This window comes from Hyla sarda, chromosome 4, assembly GCF_029499605.1.
Source record: "Hyla sarda isolate aHylSar1 chromosome 4, aHylSar1.hap1, whole genome shotgun sequence".
Classification (NCBI taxonomy): domain Eukaryota; kingdom Metazoa; phylum Chordata; class Amphibia; order Anura; family Hylidae; genus Hyla; species Hyla sarda.
The window spans coordinates 166,757,068-166,770,981 of record NC_079192.1 but is presented as its reverse complement, the minus strand read 5'-3'; the positions used below and the strand labels follow the sequence as shown (position 1 = coordinate 166,770,981).

The window sequence follows — 13,914 nt, the reverse complement described above, 5'->3', positions numbered from 1 at the left end:
ATTCGATTCGTCACGAACTTCTCAGCTCAGCAGTTGATGACTTTTCCTGCATAAATTCAGCTTTCAGGTGCTCCCGTGGGCTGGAAAAGGTGGATACAGTCCTAGGAGACTCTTTCCTAGGACTGTATCCACCTTTTCCAGCCCACCAGAAAGCTGAAATAATTTATGCAGGAAAAGTCAGCAACCGCCGAGCCGAGAAGTTTGTGACAAATCGAATTTACTGTAAGTTCGCTCATCTCTAGTAGTAATGTCTGACTCCCTAAACAAGTTTAACCCCTTCCCGCAAATGGACGTATGTTTACATCCACTGCAGACTCCCGCTGTATGACGCGCACTCAGCAGGTGAGAACGCATCATACCCGGTGGGTCCCACCCAAGGCTAATACCGGACATTGATTGGGATGATGTCCAGTATTAACCCTTTAGACGCCGCATTCAAAGTTGTCCACTGCGTCTAAAATGGGAGATTGCCATTGCCAGTTAGCTCAGTGGGCTGTTTGGGACCGCCACTGTGAAACGCAGCATCTCGAAGAGAGCATAGCGGGAGGCGCCTTACCTTGCTGTCCGATCAGTGCTTATTTGTTCCAAGCCTGAGATCGGGGCGGTCCTGGATGTTTTTCTAGAGAGTAACAACATTAAAGGGTTATGGATACTAGATTTATGGTGATAGAACATTGAACCAGGGATTTATTCTGATTGCCTTATTGGGGTTGGGAAGAAATGTTTTCTCTGTCATGGGGCAACTGGCACTACCCTTTTTGGGGGTGGGGGTTGCCTTCCTCTGGATCAACAGTTGGTTTTAGGTTGAACTCTATGGACTCTTGTTTTTTTCAACCTTACAATCATTGTTGCTATGTTACATAAGCAGGAGATAACCATGCTCCTGGCATTTAGATGAAATGCCTCTAAGCCTTACATGCAGTCAGACAGTACGTCAGCAATTCAACGTCATGTAAACAAATTTCTTTACTCAGCAATCTGTCACAGTTTGACTTCGAAGGTGAAAAGAAAAAAAACACAGCACAAGTACTTCCTAAAACCAACTATACATAAGCCCACTTCCACTTGAGTGTTAGATGCGGCAGTCATAATGGCATCTAAGTGCTTAGACATATGAAGGGTGCTTCCTATACAGGCAAGGGTGTTCCCTTACATAGATTCTATTGGAACACAAAAAAAAATGTATTCCAATATAGTAGTGCCATCCATCAGATCTATGACTAGAAGCATGAATAAAGTAAGCAATGCAATACAAGTCGATAGAATGTGCCCTTTTGTGATCTAAAATTCTTCCTTCCTAAGCAGTACTTGCCACAAGGTCACTAACAAATACATTTTCTGGGCATTGCAAGAGTTACTGCAAAGCTGCTTTTAAATGTAATCTCTCAATTAAGTGCACATGCTGGAAACATGGAATCAGATGTCCTTTAGTCCTGTGGTTCAAGCTTTTTTTTGCAACTGTACCCCCCAAAAGGGTAAAAGTATTTCTGTGGGTACCCATCGCTCATAAATACGCACGAGGGGTACCCGTGAACAAAATAAGTAATCTAACTTATCTTCATAATGGAGTGTGCTTAACTTTATACTAATGCGATACTTAATCCCCTCGTGCCATTATCAGATATGGCAGAAGGGAATCATAGGGAGGGGGGGGGGGAATAATGGCACAAGGGGATAAAGATGGAGGATCATCATTACCACCCCTCCATCTTCATGCCCCTGTGCCAATTCCCCTGCCCTCTGATCCCCTTTGGTATTATCCCTCCCTACCTCCATCTTAACGCCATTGTGCCGCACATAAGGGTGACGTCCTCCAGTGCAGCACCTCCGCGCTACATCAGGGGAAGTCACATCTACCTGGCAACCACGCAGCTCCCGTAAAGTAGCCATGGTACTCTACAGAGCTGCCATGGCCATTCCCCACTCTGCACTGACAAATACTGGCCAATGCATGGCTGGTATTTGTCAGCGCATTGCGTACCACCGCACAATCGGTGGCATACCACCGGTTGACAACCCCTGCTTTAGTCTGTTTTTGTACCCATGAATACAGTGCGAGTGTATTGAAATGCTGAATACTTACGCAAATACTGAATTAACTTTTGCTTGCTCTATTAGAGAAGCCAGCGAGTGTTTACTTAAAGAATTTTTCCAGTAAAATTTTTCTGGGTTCCAAAAAGATCAAGGAAGCACTTGCACAAGCATTTGTTTTTCCCAAGTTTATTGGAAATTGTATGATACAAACATTTAAACAGCGCCTCCCCGTGGCGTTTTGAAGTTCATCCCTACAGTGGGCTGGGTCACCTGCAGGTTGGACAGGCCGCCAAAGTCCTGGAAATGAGAATTAAAAAAAATAAAATAAATTTGTTAAGGCTATCTAATAAGATCACCCATGAACAGTCCTTTTTTATGTACATACACCGTAAACAAGTCATATCGTTAATGTTAAGTAAATTGGAACATGTGTTATTGAACAATGTAGAACTCATTTCATGAGTTCCTAAAATAGACTAGGCTTTCATAGAGAGTCTTGAGGAAGGGAAAAAAAAATAAAAACACACATATGCCAAAGGTGACTGCTGTAAAGGAAGTTAATTCACCAGGTCACAATACACTGTACTTTGGTATATGAACGCAGAGAGATTTGTTTATATTTTACTTAGTTTTTTCTTCTGGAGGGAAAGATTGGAACATATCTTGGACTTTTGGTAGGTTTTCTGTGTTTTTGTTTGAAATCATCAAGTGTATCTACATTGCTAGTAAAAGCCCCTTTACACAGGCTGATTATTGGCTGTAGAATGGAAAAACTTGTTTGTCGGCTGCCTGGATCTTATGTGTGGGCATTTAAAAAGCCTTTATTGGTTACACATCATCCTGTCTAAACAAGGTGTGTATGGCCGATACTGATCAAGTTTAAAAAGGCCCCCACAAGTGATTTAGCAATCATTGTGTGTGGTATTAAAGCTCAGTTGAAGTGAATGTAGAAGAAGAGGTACTACCACATACAACCTGAGGACAGGTGTTTGATAACAGCAATGTTTTTTTTTTTTTTAAATCCTTGATAACCCCTTTAACACCTGGGCAGTGTTGTGTAGAAATGAGCAAATTTACAGTAAATTCGATTCGTCACAAACTTCTCTGCTCGGCAGTTGATGACTTATCCTGCATAAATTAGTTCAGTTTTCAGGTGCTCCCGTGGGCTGGAAAAGGTGGACACAGTCCTAGGAGACTCTTTCCTAGGACTGTATCCACCTTTTCCAGCCCACCGGAGCACCTGAAGCTGAACTCATTTATGCAGGATAAGGCATCAACTGCCGAGCAGAGAAGTTTGTGACGAATCGAATTTACTGTAAATTCGCTCATCTCTAGTGTTGAGCCATCAAATCTGTTCATATGTCAAGCATTTGACGATTTTGGCATGAAATCTAAACCAAAATTTGACCCCTGTGCAAGCAAATAGTGTTTCTGCAACCCCATTTACATGTTAAATTCCATGCAGATTTGTTTGTACCAAAAAGAGTAAAGTGGTACTCTAACAGTACCCCAACCTCACACAGGCCACACTTATTTATATTCATGGTGTATGAAAGGAACAGGGTTTGGGATGTACAGGCAACAACCAAACACGGGAAAATCTTTCAAATGCTTTCCCTGCAGTATCAATGACTGGGCCACTGATCAAACCACAATCACTTTCGATGCAGGTGTTTAAAAAAGCAACAGGCATTCATGAGGAGTTTCCCAATAATCCATACCAGCAGCTTCAGCATTTCCTTGGTGTCCGGGTCAACCTCAATGATCTCTTGGTCCAGGGCTGAAACCTAAAAAAGAAATTGAACATTATAGAGCTGCCCATCACACTGTCCAAAAACCTAAATGTAAAGCTTGACTATAGAGGGGAAAAAAAACAAAAAAAACGTTCATTTCTCAAATTGCTATAATATGAAAGATGAGCTGTTATTGGCTACTGTCAGCCAAAGTCAGACATTTTTAGCCTCAGATTGATAAATCTGGGCCGCCATCTTCAAGGTGACCAGTGTTTTATAGCAGTGGCTTCCATCCTGGCACTTAGATCTCCAGGGGGTACTTTAACCCCTTAAAGGTTTGTTTTTTTTTGCAATTTTGCACCACCAATTCTACTTTGAAATGACAATCATTTTACCCAAAAAATCTACAGCAAAAAAAAATTTTAATAAAAAATATTCATTGTGCGACAAAATTGCAAAAGTGTAAATTTTGGGGGCTTCTGTTTCTATGCAGTGCATTTTTTGGCAAAAAAATGACACCTTATCTTTATTCTGTAGGTCCATACGATTAAAAGGATACCCCACTTATAGGTTTGATTTTGTCTTACTGCTGGGAAAAAAAAAATTTGCGCTGTGATGTGAAGGTTTTTATCTTTACCATTGTTTTGATCAGCCTTTAAAAGTCACTTTAGGGTATAAAAAGTGACCAAAAACACACTATTTTGGACTTTGGATTTTTTTTTTACATGTACACCATTGACCCTGCGGTTTAACTAACAATATATTTTTATAGTTTGGACATTTATGCACGCGGCGATACCACATGTTTATTTTTTTTACATAGGTTTTTTTAAATGGGAAAAGGGGGATGATTCAAAGTTTTATTAGGGAAGGGGATAAAATAAAAAAAAATTACCCCTTTTTTGCAATGTTATAGTTCCCATATGGAACCATAACATGAAGTACATCGATTGCAGACACTGATCAATGCTATGACATAGCATTGATCAGTGATATCTGTGATCCATTGCTCCTGCCTGGATCTCAGGCATGGAACAGTGAATCGACAATCGGACAACAAGGAGGCAGGTAGGGACCCTACTTGTGTCCTTACAGCTGATTGGGACACCACGGTTTCACAGAAGTGGTCCCAATAAGCCTGACTGAGCTGCCAGGAAGGTTTTCCTTTCACTTTAGACACAGCGATCAACTTTGATAGCCGCATCTGAAGGGTTAATATCGGCCATCACCACAAATCGCTGATGTCTGTATTAGCTGTGGATATCTGCCGGGATCGACCTGGTATGAGGCGGGGTCACCGCATTTCCTGTGTTATATCGCGGGAGCAGGACGTGAATATATGTCCTGCGTTGTTAAGGAGATTAAAAATGGTAACGGCGGACACAGCCACTGGTTACTGCTTATAAAGTGGCTGACATCACAGCACCTAGGAGTGAAGCAGGAGGACAGCAGAGGAGAAGTGCAGGCATTAGGCTTCTATGGGCATTCACTATTAGCTTTGGTGCTTCATTGCCCCTGCGGACCGGGGACTTCCAAGTATGAGCCATAGCAATAAGTTGCCTGACTAGAGAGGTGAAGCACCAAAGCAGGACACTATAGGGGCATACAACTATGTATGGGGGCCTAAAATACATATGGGGTCAGTATGGGGGCCTACAGCAATATAAGGGGCACAGAGGGTACCTAACTTTTACGGGGACAAAGCGGGAACAATTACTGTTTGTGGAAATACACATGGGGAATTTGTAAAGAGGTGGGTACTATACTTGGGAAATTAGCCTAAAATGTTTCTTAGGCTGGTTCTATGAAGATAAGTCTTGGCTGGAGAAATCTTATTGGTGGTCTAGGCCAGATAGTGAAGAAAAGTTAAAGTAAACAGCTCCATTCAGAGAAGATGTCATTAGTAAATCAGTGAACTGGGATGATAGCCAGAGGTGCAGAGGGCCTAGGGAGAGGACATTGAGTAAAGTAAAGCATATCAATTATACACTAACAGAGGTGGATGATACACAGTGATATATCCTTTAAGGATGGTGGGTGCCAGACCTCAAGCTCGACCACGGCTGATAGGAAGACTGCACTCCGATAAGTGTCCAAAATAAGTGGATTTTATTGGTCCCAAAACATACAAGTGATGCAACTTTTCGACCTAACTATAAGGACTTGATAAAGACCTTATAGTTAGGTCGAAACGTTGCATCACTTGTATCTTTTGGGACCAATAAAACCCACTTATTTTGGACACCTATCGGAGTGCAGTCTTCCTATGTGCTTATTGGCATATGAATTATACTATGTTCATTAAAGAAATGTCTCCAATATGGAGGTACAATTTTTTGGAAATGGACTGTCACGGTTGGGAACCACTGCTCTAGAGAAGTTTCCAAAGCGCAGCACTCAAGTCCCCCCAAGGGGTCAGGTTCTCAGGATTTCATCAATGCAGTACTGCATTGATCTATATGAGCCATCTAATGATTGCTCGTACCAAGGGCCGTATGGGGACAACGTGTTAGCCCGCCTCAAAACAAGTGTTTACCCCCTAAATAACTTAACCCCTTCCACACCACCAGGGATGGTTATAAGAAACCTTAAAGGGGTACTCTGGTGCTTAAACATCTTATCCCCTATACAAAGGATAGGGGATAAGATGCCTGATCACGGGAATCCCGCAGCTGGGGACCCCCGGGATCATGCACGCGGCACCCCGTTTGTAATCAGTGCCCGGAGCGTGTTCGCTCTGGGACTGATTAACGGCGACGTGTGACGTCACACCTCCGCCCCAGTGTGAAGTCACGCTCCGCCCCTCAATGCAAGCCGACGGGAGAATATGTGATAGCCATCACGGCCCCTCCCGTAGGCTTGCATTGAGGGGCGGAGCGTGACGTCACACAGGGGCAGAGGTGTGACGTCACACGCCGCCGGCCCCGCGGTCGACCATAATCAGGCCCGGAGCTAACACGCTCCGGGCACTGATTACAAATGGGGTGCCGCGTGCATGATCCCGGGGGTCCCCAGCTGTGGGACTCCCATGATCAGGCATCTTATCCCCTATCCTTTGGATAGGGGATAAGATGTTTAAGCACCGAAGTACCCCTTTAAACTCAGCTGTCAACTTTGACAGCGGTGATCTAAAAGGCTAATAGCCGACCGCAGCGAGTGCAGCATGCTGGGCTATTAGCAGTGGCCCCCGACATCTGAAATCAGCCGGGGGCCAACGGGTATGGAGCAAACTCGAGTCAGGAGCCCGCTCCATACACCCTGAGTGCCGGTGTGAGGTGCAGACTTGCGTCCCATGCAAGTCCGCACCTCACACCGGTGTTATAAAAATAAAGTTGTTCCGGCCCTGCTAGCCCGATACAGGGCTAAATGTATGAAAGATTCACCTGTGCGGCACCCGGAAATACATGTCTCGGGTGATAGGATTTCCACATCCCTGTTAAGTGACCAAAAATACGCAATTCTGAACTTTTTTTTAATGTATAAGCCATTGACCTTGCAGTTAAAGTAACGTTCATTTGTAATGGGTGTTTAATGCCAGGCATCACTGATCGGTGATGTTTGGCATTAGCCACGGGTGGGCTAGCACTCCTCTGTGCCCTCTCCTGTCCTATCAGACAGGAGAGAGCACAGCCCACCCTCACTTACTGGACTTTGTCCATGCCTGTTCTTCAGCTTTCACAAAGCCATGATTTTTATAAAAAGGAAATACAATTTTCTTAAAGTATATTAGAAAGGTTAATGTTTAGCCAAGACATACAATGTACGTTTTTGAATCTGACCGTGTCTGTTTAAGGGACCACAGACTGCACTGTACATGTATGGCATTTTGTATTAAGGAATGTAAACCAGGTCCAATTACACACTTTACGGTAATCCATTTATTTTCACTTGTTTGGGATTGTTAAACAGGGTTGGGAAAATCCATTTAATTCATTTAAAAAGTAAAAAAAAACTTAATAGAAATTGTGAACGTCTCATTTGTAATGGCCAGTAAATATAAGGCTAGTCAACAAAGCCCCTAATGTGGTCAATTTAGGACAGTGAGTAATCTCATGTACATCACCACCCTGCAAGTGAAGATCATTACAGCAGACCCCTCAAGACAACCACTACTTGATGTCCAAGTTAAGCGGAAACCAAAAGTTTTTGTCCCCATTATATGGTATGATTCTTACCTCTGGGACATAATTGTCCCTCCTCTCCCTCTCCTCCTCCTGCAGTTTGATAGAGATGCCTCTGACAGGGCCTCTCTGAATACGCTTCATCAAATGTGTAACATACCTGAAAAAAATATATGTATTAAAGCACACCATGAACACAAAACCAAATCCTTATCCATGCACACGAGCCACAATACAAGTGCTGTGTGAACGTTACAGGGTTTGAAAAGGTACCAAGTAACCCACAAACACGGGAAATCGTTCACTTTGCTTTCCCTGCATTATCAATGACTGGGTCACCAACAGATCCACAATCACTTTCGATGCAGGTTGGATAACATGCAACATTGGAAAAACTACAAGATGAAACAGAGAGGTCCCTTACAATGCACAATTGATAAGATTTTAGATATACATTGTATAACAAATTCTAAAATCTCTCTAAATAGTCTTATAAAAAGGCAGAGTTCTGCGCAAGACCCCTCCAAAGGCCACAATGTGCAGACTGGGTAGGAGAGCAAAAGAATTAAAAGGCTCATCTTTGGCATCTATTAAAACCAATGAACAAGACTCCATTCAGTTGCCTCGGGAACTTGGAGGCCCAGCTTTACTCCACAACAATGTCCGGCCTGGCGGAGCACAAGTGTTAAAGGAAATTTCCCAGTAATGAAAGCTGGGGCAATAATCTTTTAAAGGGGTACTCCGGCGCTTAGACATCTTATCCCCTAACCGTCTTTGTTAATGCACATGGCCCCCAACTTCTATTCCAACCAAATTCTCTCTCCAAAAGCTCAATGGCGCTCCTCTTCTGAGCATTGTAGTTTGCCTGCAGAGCACTTTACATCCACACATGGGGTATTCTCATACTCTGAAGAAGTGGGGTTACATATTTTGGGGGGCATTTTCTCCTAAGGCTTCCTAAATGCAACATGCCCACCAAAAGACCATTCCAGCAAAATTCACTCTCCAAAATCCCATTGTCCCTCCTTCCCTTCTGAGCTCTCTAGTGCACCCACAGAGCACTTGACATACACATATGAGGTATTTCCTTACTCGAGGGAAATGGGGTTACAAATTATGGGGGTGAATTTCTCTCCTTTTACCCCTTGTAAAAATTTAAAAAATGGCTCTGCAAGAACATGCCAGTGTAATAAAATGAAGATTTTGAATTTTCTCCTTCACTTTGCTGCTATTCCTGTGAAACACTTAAAGGGTTAACACTTACCGAATGTCATTTTGAATAATTTGAGTGCTACAATTTTTATAATGGGGCCATTTATGGGGTAATTCTAACATGAAAGCCCCTCAAATCCACTTCAAACTGAACTGGTCGCTAAAAATACAGATTTTGACATTTGTGGAAAATTGCTGCTGAACTTTGAAGCCCTCTGATGTCTTCCAAAAGTAAAAACATGTCAACTTTATGATGCAAACATAAAGTAGACATATTGTATATGTGAATCAATATATAATTTGGAATTTTCCCTTTTTTTTAATCAACTGGTGCCACAAAGTTAAGCAGATTTGTATGTATATTACTTCTATTTAAAAATCTTTATCCTTCCAGTACTTAGCTGCTGTATGCTCCACATGAAGTTGTATTTCTTTCTGAAATTATTTTCAGTATGACCACAGTGCTCTCTACTGACACCTCTGTCCATGTCAGGAACTGTCCAGAGCAGGAGAGGTTTGCTATGGGGATTTGTTTGTACTCTGGACAGTTCCTGACATGGACAGAGGTGTCAGCAGAGAGCACTGATCAGATGGAAAAGAATTCCAGAAAAAAAAAAAACTTCCTGTGGAGCATACAGCAGCTAAGTACTGGAAGGATTAATATTTTCACTATACTACAATAAAAAAAAAACATTTTGTTACCAGTTGACTTTAATGGGTGTGCAGGGGACTGATAGCAGGGGGTCTGACTGCTGGGACCCCCCCCCCCCCCCAATCACTCGGGGCCACGGCTCAGCTCCTGTGTGACGTTTCGCACAGCAAGTCCCCTGGGCCAAACATGCTCCTGCATTCATCTTTATGGGAGAGGCAGGGACAGCATTTGTATTCTGCTTCTCCTAGAGAGATCAATAGAGGGAGCGAGTTTCTACCAGCTGAGGTGCTGGGTACAAAACACGCTCCAACAGCAGACCCAGGGCCCCGCACGGGAGATCCTGCAGATAGGGGATACGTTTCTTACTGCTGGACATCATCTTTAAGAGGTCATCCCAAAAGAGAAGATAACTAGGGAGGGTCCAAACTAAAATCTCCAAAAATCTTGAGAATGGAGGTTCAATCCAACATGCTCAGCTGCTCCATTCACTCTCTATAGAGCTTCTGAACAGGAGTAGTACCCGGCTATATTCAGAAGTTCACAAGAACAGAGGCCTAATTTATTCTTTGGATCTATTGGGAGTTGGACTACAATAAGCTTGATGTTCCCTCTTCTATGGCTCACAGATAACACATCAAGCCATGTGCTAGTACAAGATAAAAGGATAACAATGCAAATTGTTAGTGCCTTCTTGTGGTTGCAGTCTGCATGATCTGTCACAAATTAGGGCCATAGGATTGAATCACATCAGAAGCTAGTTAAATGTCTACCCTATACAACTGCAATAAAGCCTGCCACCTACACAGCCTCCTGGTCACCAACTTCCCCACCACAACAGCAGGTACAACCAAGTCATCTCAACATGTGACAATTCTAGATCTACAAGACTCAAGAGCCAGAGTTATCACCTTGAAGGCACATACACACACATATACATATACACATATATACATATATACATATATGGCACTGCATTAATGTGGTAAAACGTCCGGGAGACATTCCTGCCAAAAATGATTGTGACGATATGAAGTTTCAGCCCCTAATTAGTCCCCTTGGAAGGAGCCATCCTCTTCTAGCCCCCACTATTCTGGCTGTAATCTCACACACCCTACCGCTCTGCTCCCTAAGCAGACAGAACAGATAAAGCCATGTTCTAAAGGACACAATTGTAGGTCCCCTGTGTTTACACTTTGTAACAGATTATTCAGCAGAGATCAAAACACCATTATTAAGTGAAGTGTTCAGGTTATAGTAACCCTCTTATACATATTTGATATTAAAATGTGCGTTTTGGCAGCACCTCTTACCCAGCGATCTTGTTGCGTAGCTTTTTGCTAGGGATGATGGCGATCTCCTCGCACACGCGCTTGTTTGTGTGGAAGTCATTGCCCAGCCGGGTGTAGTACTTTTCAATGATGACCCGCGCAGCCTTTTTCACGGTTTTTGTTCTGACGCGTCCCTAAAATAAAAAGGCACAAGCAAGCAAGACATTTAATGTCTTCATTCACATTTGTAAGTGCGTTAGCCAACCTTTGAAACATTTAAATAGGCAAATCAAATGTCAATAACTGCATTGGATCAGACACATGAATAAATTTTTTTTTTTTTATATTATGACATTTGAATTGCATAAGCTATTTTCTATGGGTGGAGAACCCCATTAAGCATTTCTGTTCTGCCGTCACAAGAGTGGAAAGAAATTGACAAATAGTACCAGATGTCACTTTCGGACGGCTTTTTTTCCCTACAAAACATAGTATTTCATGCAGAGGGGTTTTGTCCAAGATTTTTTACAATATCTGTGGTGGAGACTTACCGAAACTTACAATGCACAGCAATGAGATTCTGCTTAACAGCCTGGCGCCCATACGTGTAATGTGTGAAAGTCACAGGGTTTGGCAGCTATTGTGAACAGTCTCCAAACACGGGAAAAGCTTTCACAGTATTCTCTACCTGCAGTATCAATGACTGGGCCACTTCCAGAACCACAATCACTTTCGATGCAGGATTTTTGATTGAAAATAGACTAAAATCGTGATGAAAACTCAAGTCCAACGTACATATAAAACATTCCGAAAACGTGCCAATACTGTGTCCTAATTAAGTGTATATTTGCCAAAAGCAGGCTCAATTGAGTCACTAGGCGGCTCGGTTCGGGCCTCCGCCCGTGTGATGTCACGCTCCACCCCTCAATGCAAGCCTATGAGAGGGGGTGCGACAGCTGGCACACCCCCTCCCATAGGCTTGCATTGAGGGGCTCGCGTGACGTCACACGCCGCCTGCCCCGTGGTCGCCTGTAATTAGACCCGGAGCGAACATGCTCCGGGGACTGATTTTAACTGGGGTGCTGCGTGCAAGATCACGGGGGTCCACAGCGGCGGGACACCCTGATCAGGCATCTTATCCCCTATCCGTTGGATAGGGGATAAGATGCCTAAGCGCCGGAGTACCCCTTTAATTTCAGGAACTACTATACACGCAAACCGGCAAGTTACAGCTTTGTTTGTCAAATATGACATCACTTGCAGATAGAAGTAATTGATGGCAGCGCCATTCTGCTCATCATGGTTGTGCTCTAAGTGCTACCCTTGCCCACCAAATGCTAAACACTTTAAGGGGAAAGGGTATAGGGTACAGTAACACCTAATCATATGCACTGCCCCTTCAAAAAAAAAAATAATAATAATTAAAAAGTGCATTTAGTACTAGATGGGCTAGACCAGAAGTCTGAAGAGTAAAATGGTTCTGCTAAGATTGCTTCTACCTGCAAGTGATGTCATACTTGATGCCTAGAGCAGGGAAGGGGTATGTGAGCACCAGTGGACCGTGCATCACTGGAAGGGATGTGGTCGACGAAAACGACAACACAGACATCCCAGATACATCAAATGTACTGCAAAAATGCTGTATGAAAGTGACCTAGAGATTATGTAAAAATAAATGTGTCCACACAAAAAACGAACATTTAACATGACCCTTAACCCTATACACTGCCCCACCATACCTTAACCCTATACACTGCCCCACCATACCTTAACCCTATACACTGCCCCACCATACCTTAACCCTATACACTGCCCCACCATACCTTAACCCTATACACTGCCCCACCATACCTTAACCCTATACACTGCCCCACCATACCTTAACCCTATACACTGCCCCACCATACCTTTACCCTATACACTGCCCCACCATACCTTTACCCTATAGGTTCTTCAGCACTAGGTAGGCTAGAGGAGCACTGAGCTCTGCCATAGATTGCTTCTGCCAGCAAGCAGTGGTATATTTGACAAATATGCCTGGGGTTTGGGGGTATTTGCATGCATAGTAACTCATGTTGAAGGACCAGCTTACACTACATAATTGGAAGTGATGCAGTTGATGAAAAAGGACAAACCATGGCCTCCTTTTTGTTGATGAGAGGCTGACATACCTCTAAAATGGACCTAAAACCTAAAAAGAATACACACTCTAAAAAAATGTACATTTAACATATACGACTGACAAACTCTAGTGTGATTGAGGACTTAATTAGCTGTAAAAAAAATAAAAAATACACAGCACAGGCTAAGAAACAGTACCATGACTAACAATTACTTTGTAGTACAGAAAAGACATGTATGAGGCTAAAGACTACATCCACTAATACACGCTGCATTACAACAATATTCTGCTTCAGCTCAGAGGCCCATGTTACTGAATGGGCAATCAAGACCAGTGGTCTCCAAACTGTGGACCTTCAGAGGTTGCAAAACTACAACTTCTGCCATGCCCCAACAGGTGACATGGGATGCTGGGAGTTGTAGTTTTGCAAACTCTGGGGGTCAATTTGGAGTCCATTACTGTAGGCCAGTGTGCCTCCAGCAGTTGCAAAACTACAACTCCCAGCAAGCCCGGACAGCCAAAGGCTGTCCGGGCATGCTGGGAGTTGTAGTTTTTGCAACCGCTGGAGGCACACTGGTTGGGAAACACTGCTGCAGGCACATGCCAGATAGGAGCGTACACTAGAGAAACCCTAGAATACATAACAGCATATAGCACATCCTAATGGACAGATAGGAGACCAGCCCCTGACTGAGCAAACCATGCAGCCGTACACCCACCCCTCATACACCGCCGCCAACGGGATGTAGGCCGAAAGCCTCGGCCTGTGCTA

General features: G+C 43.4%; 1 protein-coding gene and 3 non-coding genes across 4 annotated transcripts in view; all 4 read right to left on the bottom strand.

The window, feature by feature from the left end:
• Positions 1-2,204: 2,204 nt before the first annotated feature.
• Positions 2,205-13,914, bottom strand: part of RPS17 (ribosomal protein S17) — a 12,169-nt gene continuing 459 nt past the window's right edge. The window contains exons 2-5 of the mRNA XM_056572629.1: positions 11,063-11,214; positions 7,943-8,048; positions 3,756-3,821; positions 2,205-2,331 (exon numbers count right to left, since the gene is read on the bottom strand). Of these exons, the coding sequence (XP_056428604.1) occupies positions 2,248-2,331; positions 3,756-3,821; positions 7,943-8,048; positions 11,063-11,214 (408 nt within the window). The 3' untranslated portion in view covers positions 2,205-2,247. The remainder of the gene's footprint in view (positions 2,332-3,755; positions 3,822-7,942; positions 8,049-11,062; positions 11,215-13,914) is intronic.
• On the bottom strand, positions 3,581-3,706 carry LOC130268138 (small nucleolar RNA SNORA71). Its single transcript, XR_008843497.1, has one exon. It is a non-coding gene; the product is annotated as a small nucleolar RNA SNORA71 (small nucleolar RNA).
• LOC130268139 (small nucleolar RNA SNORA71) lies at positions 8,131-8,258 on the bottom strand. Its single transcript, XR_008843498.1, has one exon. It is a non-coding gene; the product is annotated as a small nucleolar RNA SNORA71 (small nucleolar RNA).
• Positions 11,632-11,763, bottom strand: LOC130268141 (small nucleolar RNA SNORA71). The gene has a single exon (XR_008843500.1). It is a non-coding gene; the product is annotated as a small nucleolar RNA SNORA71 (small nucleolar RNA).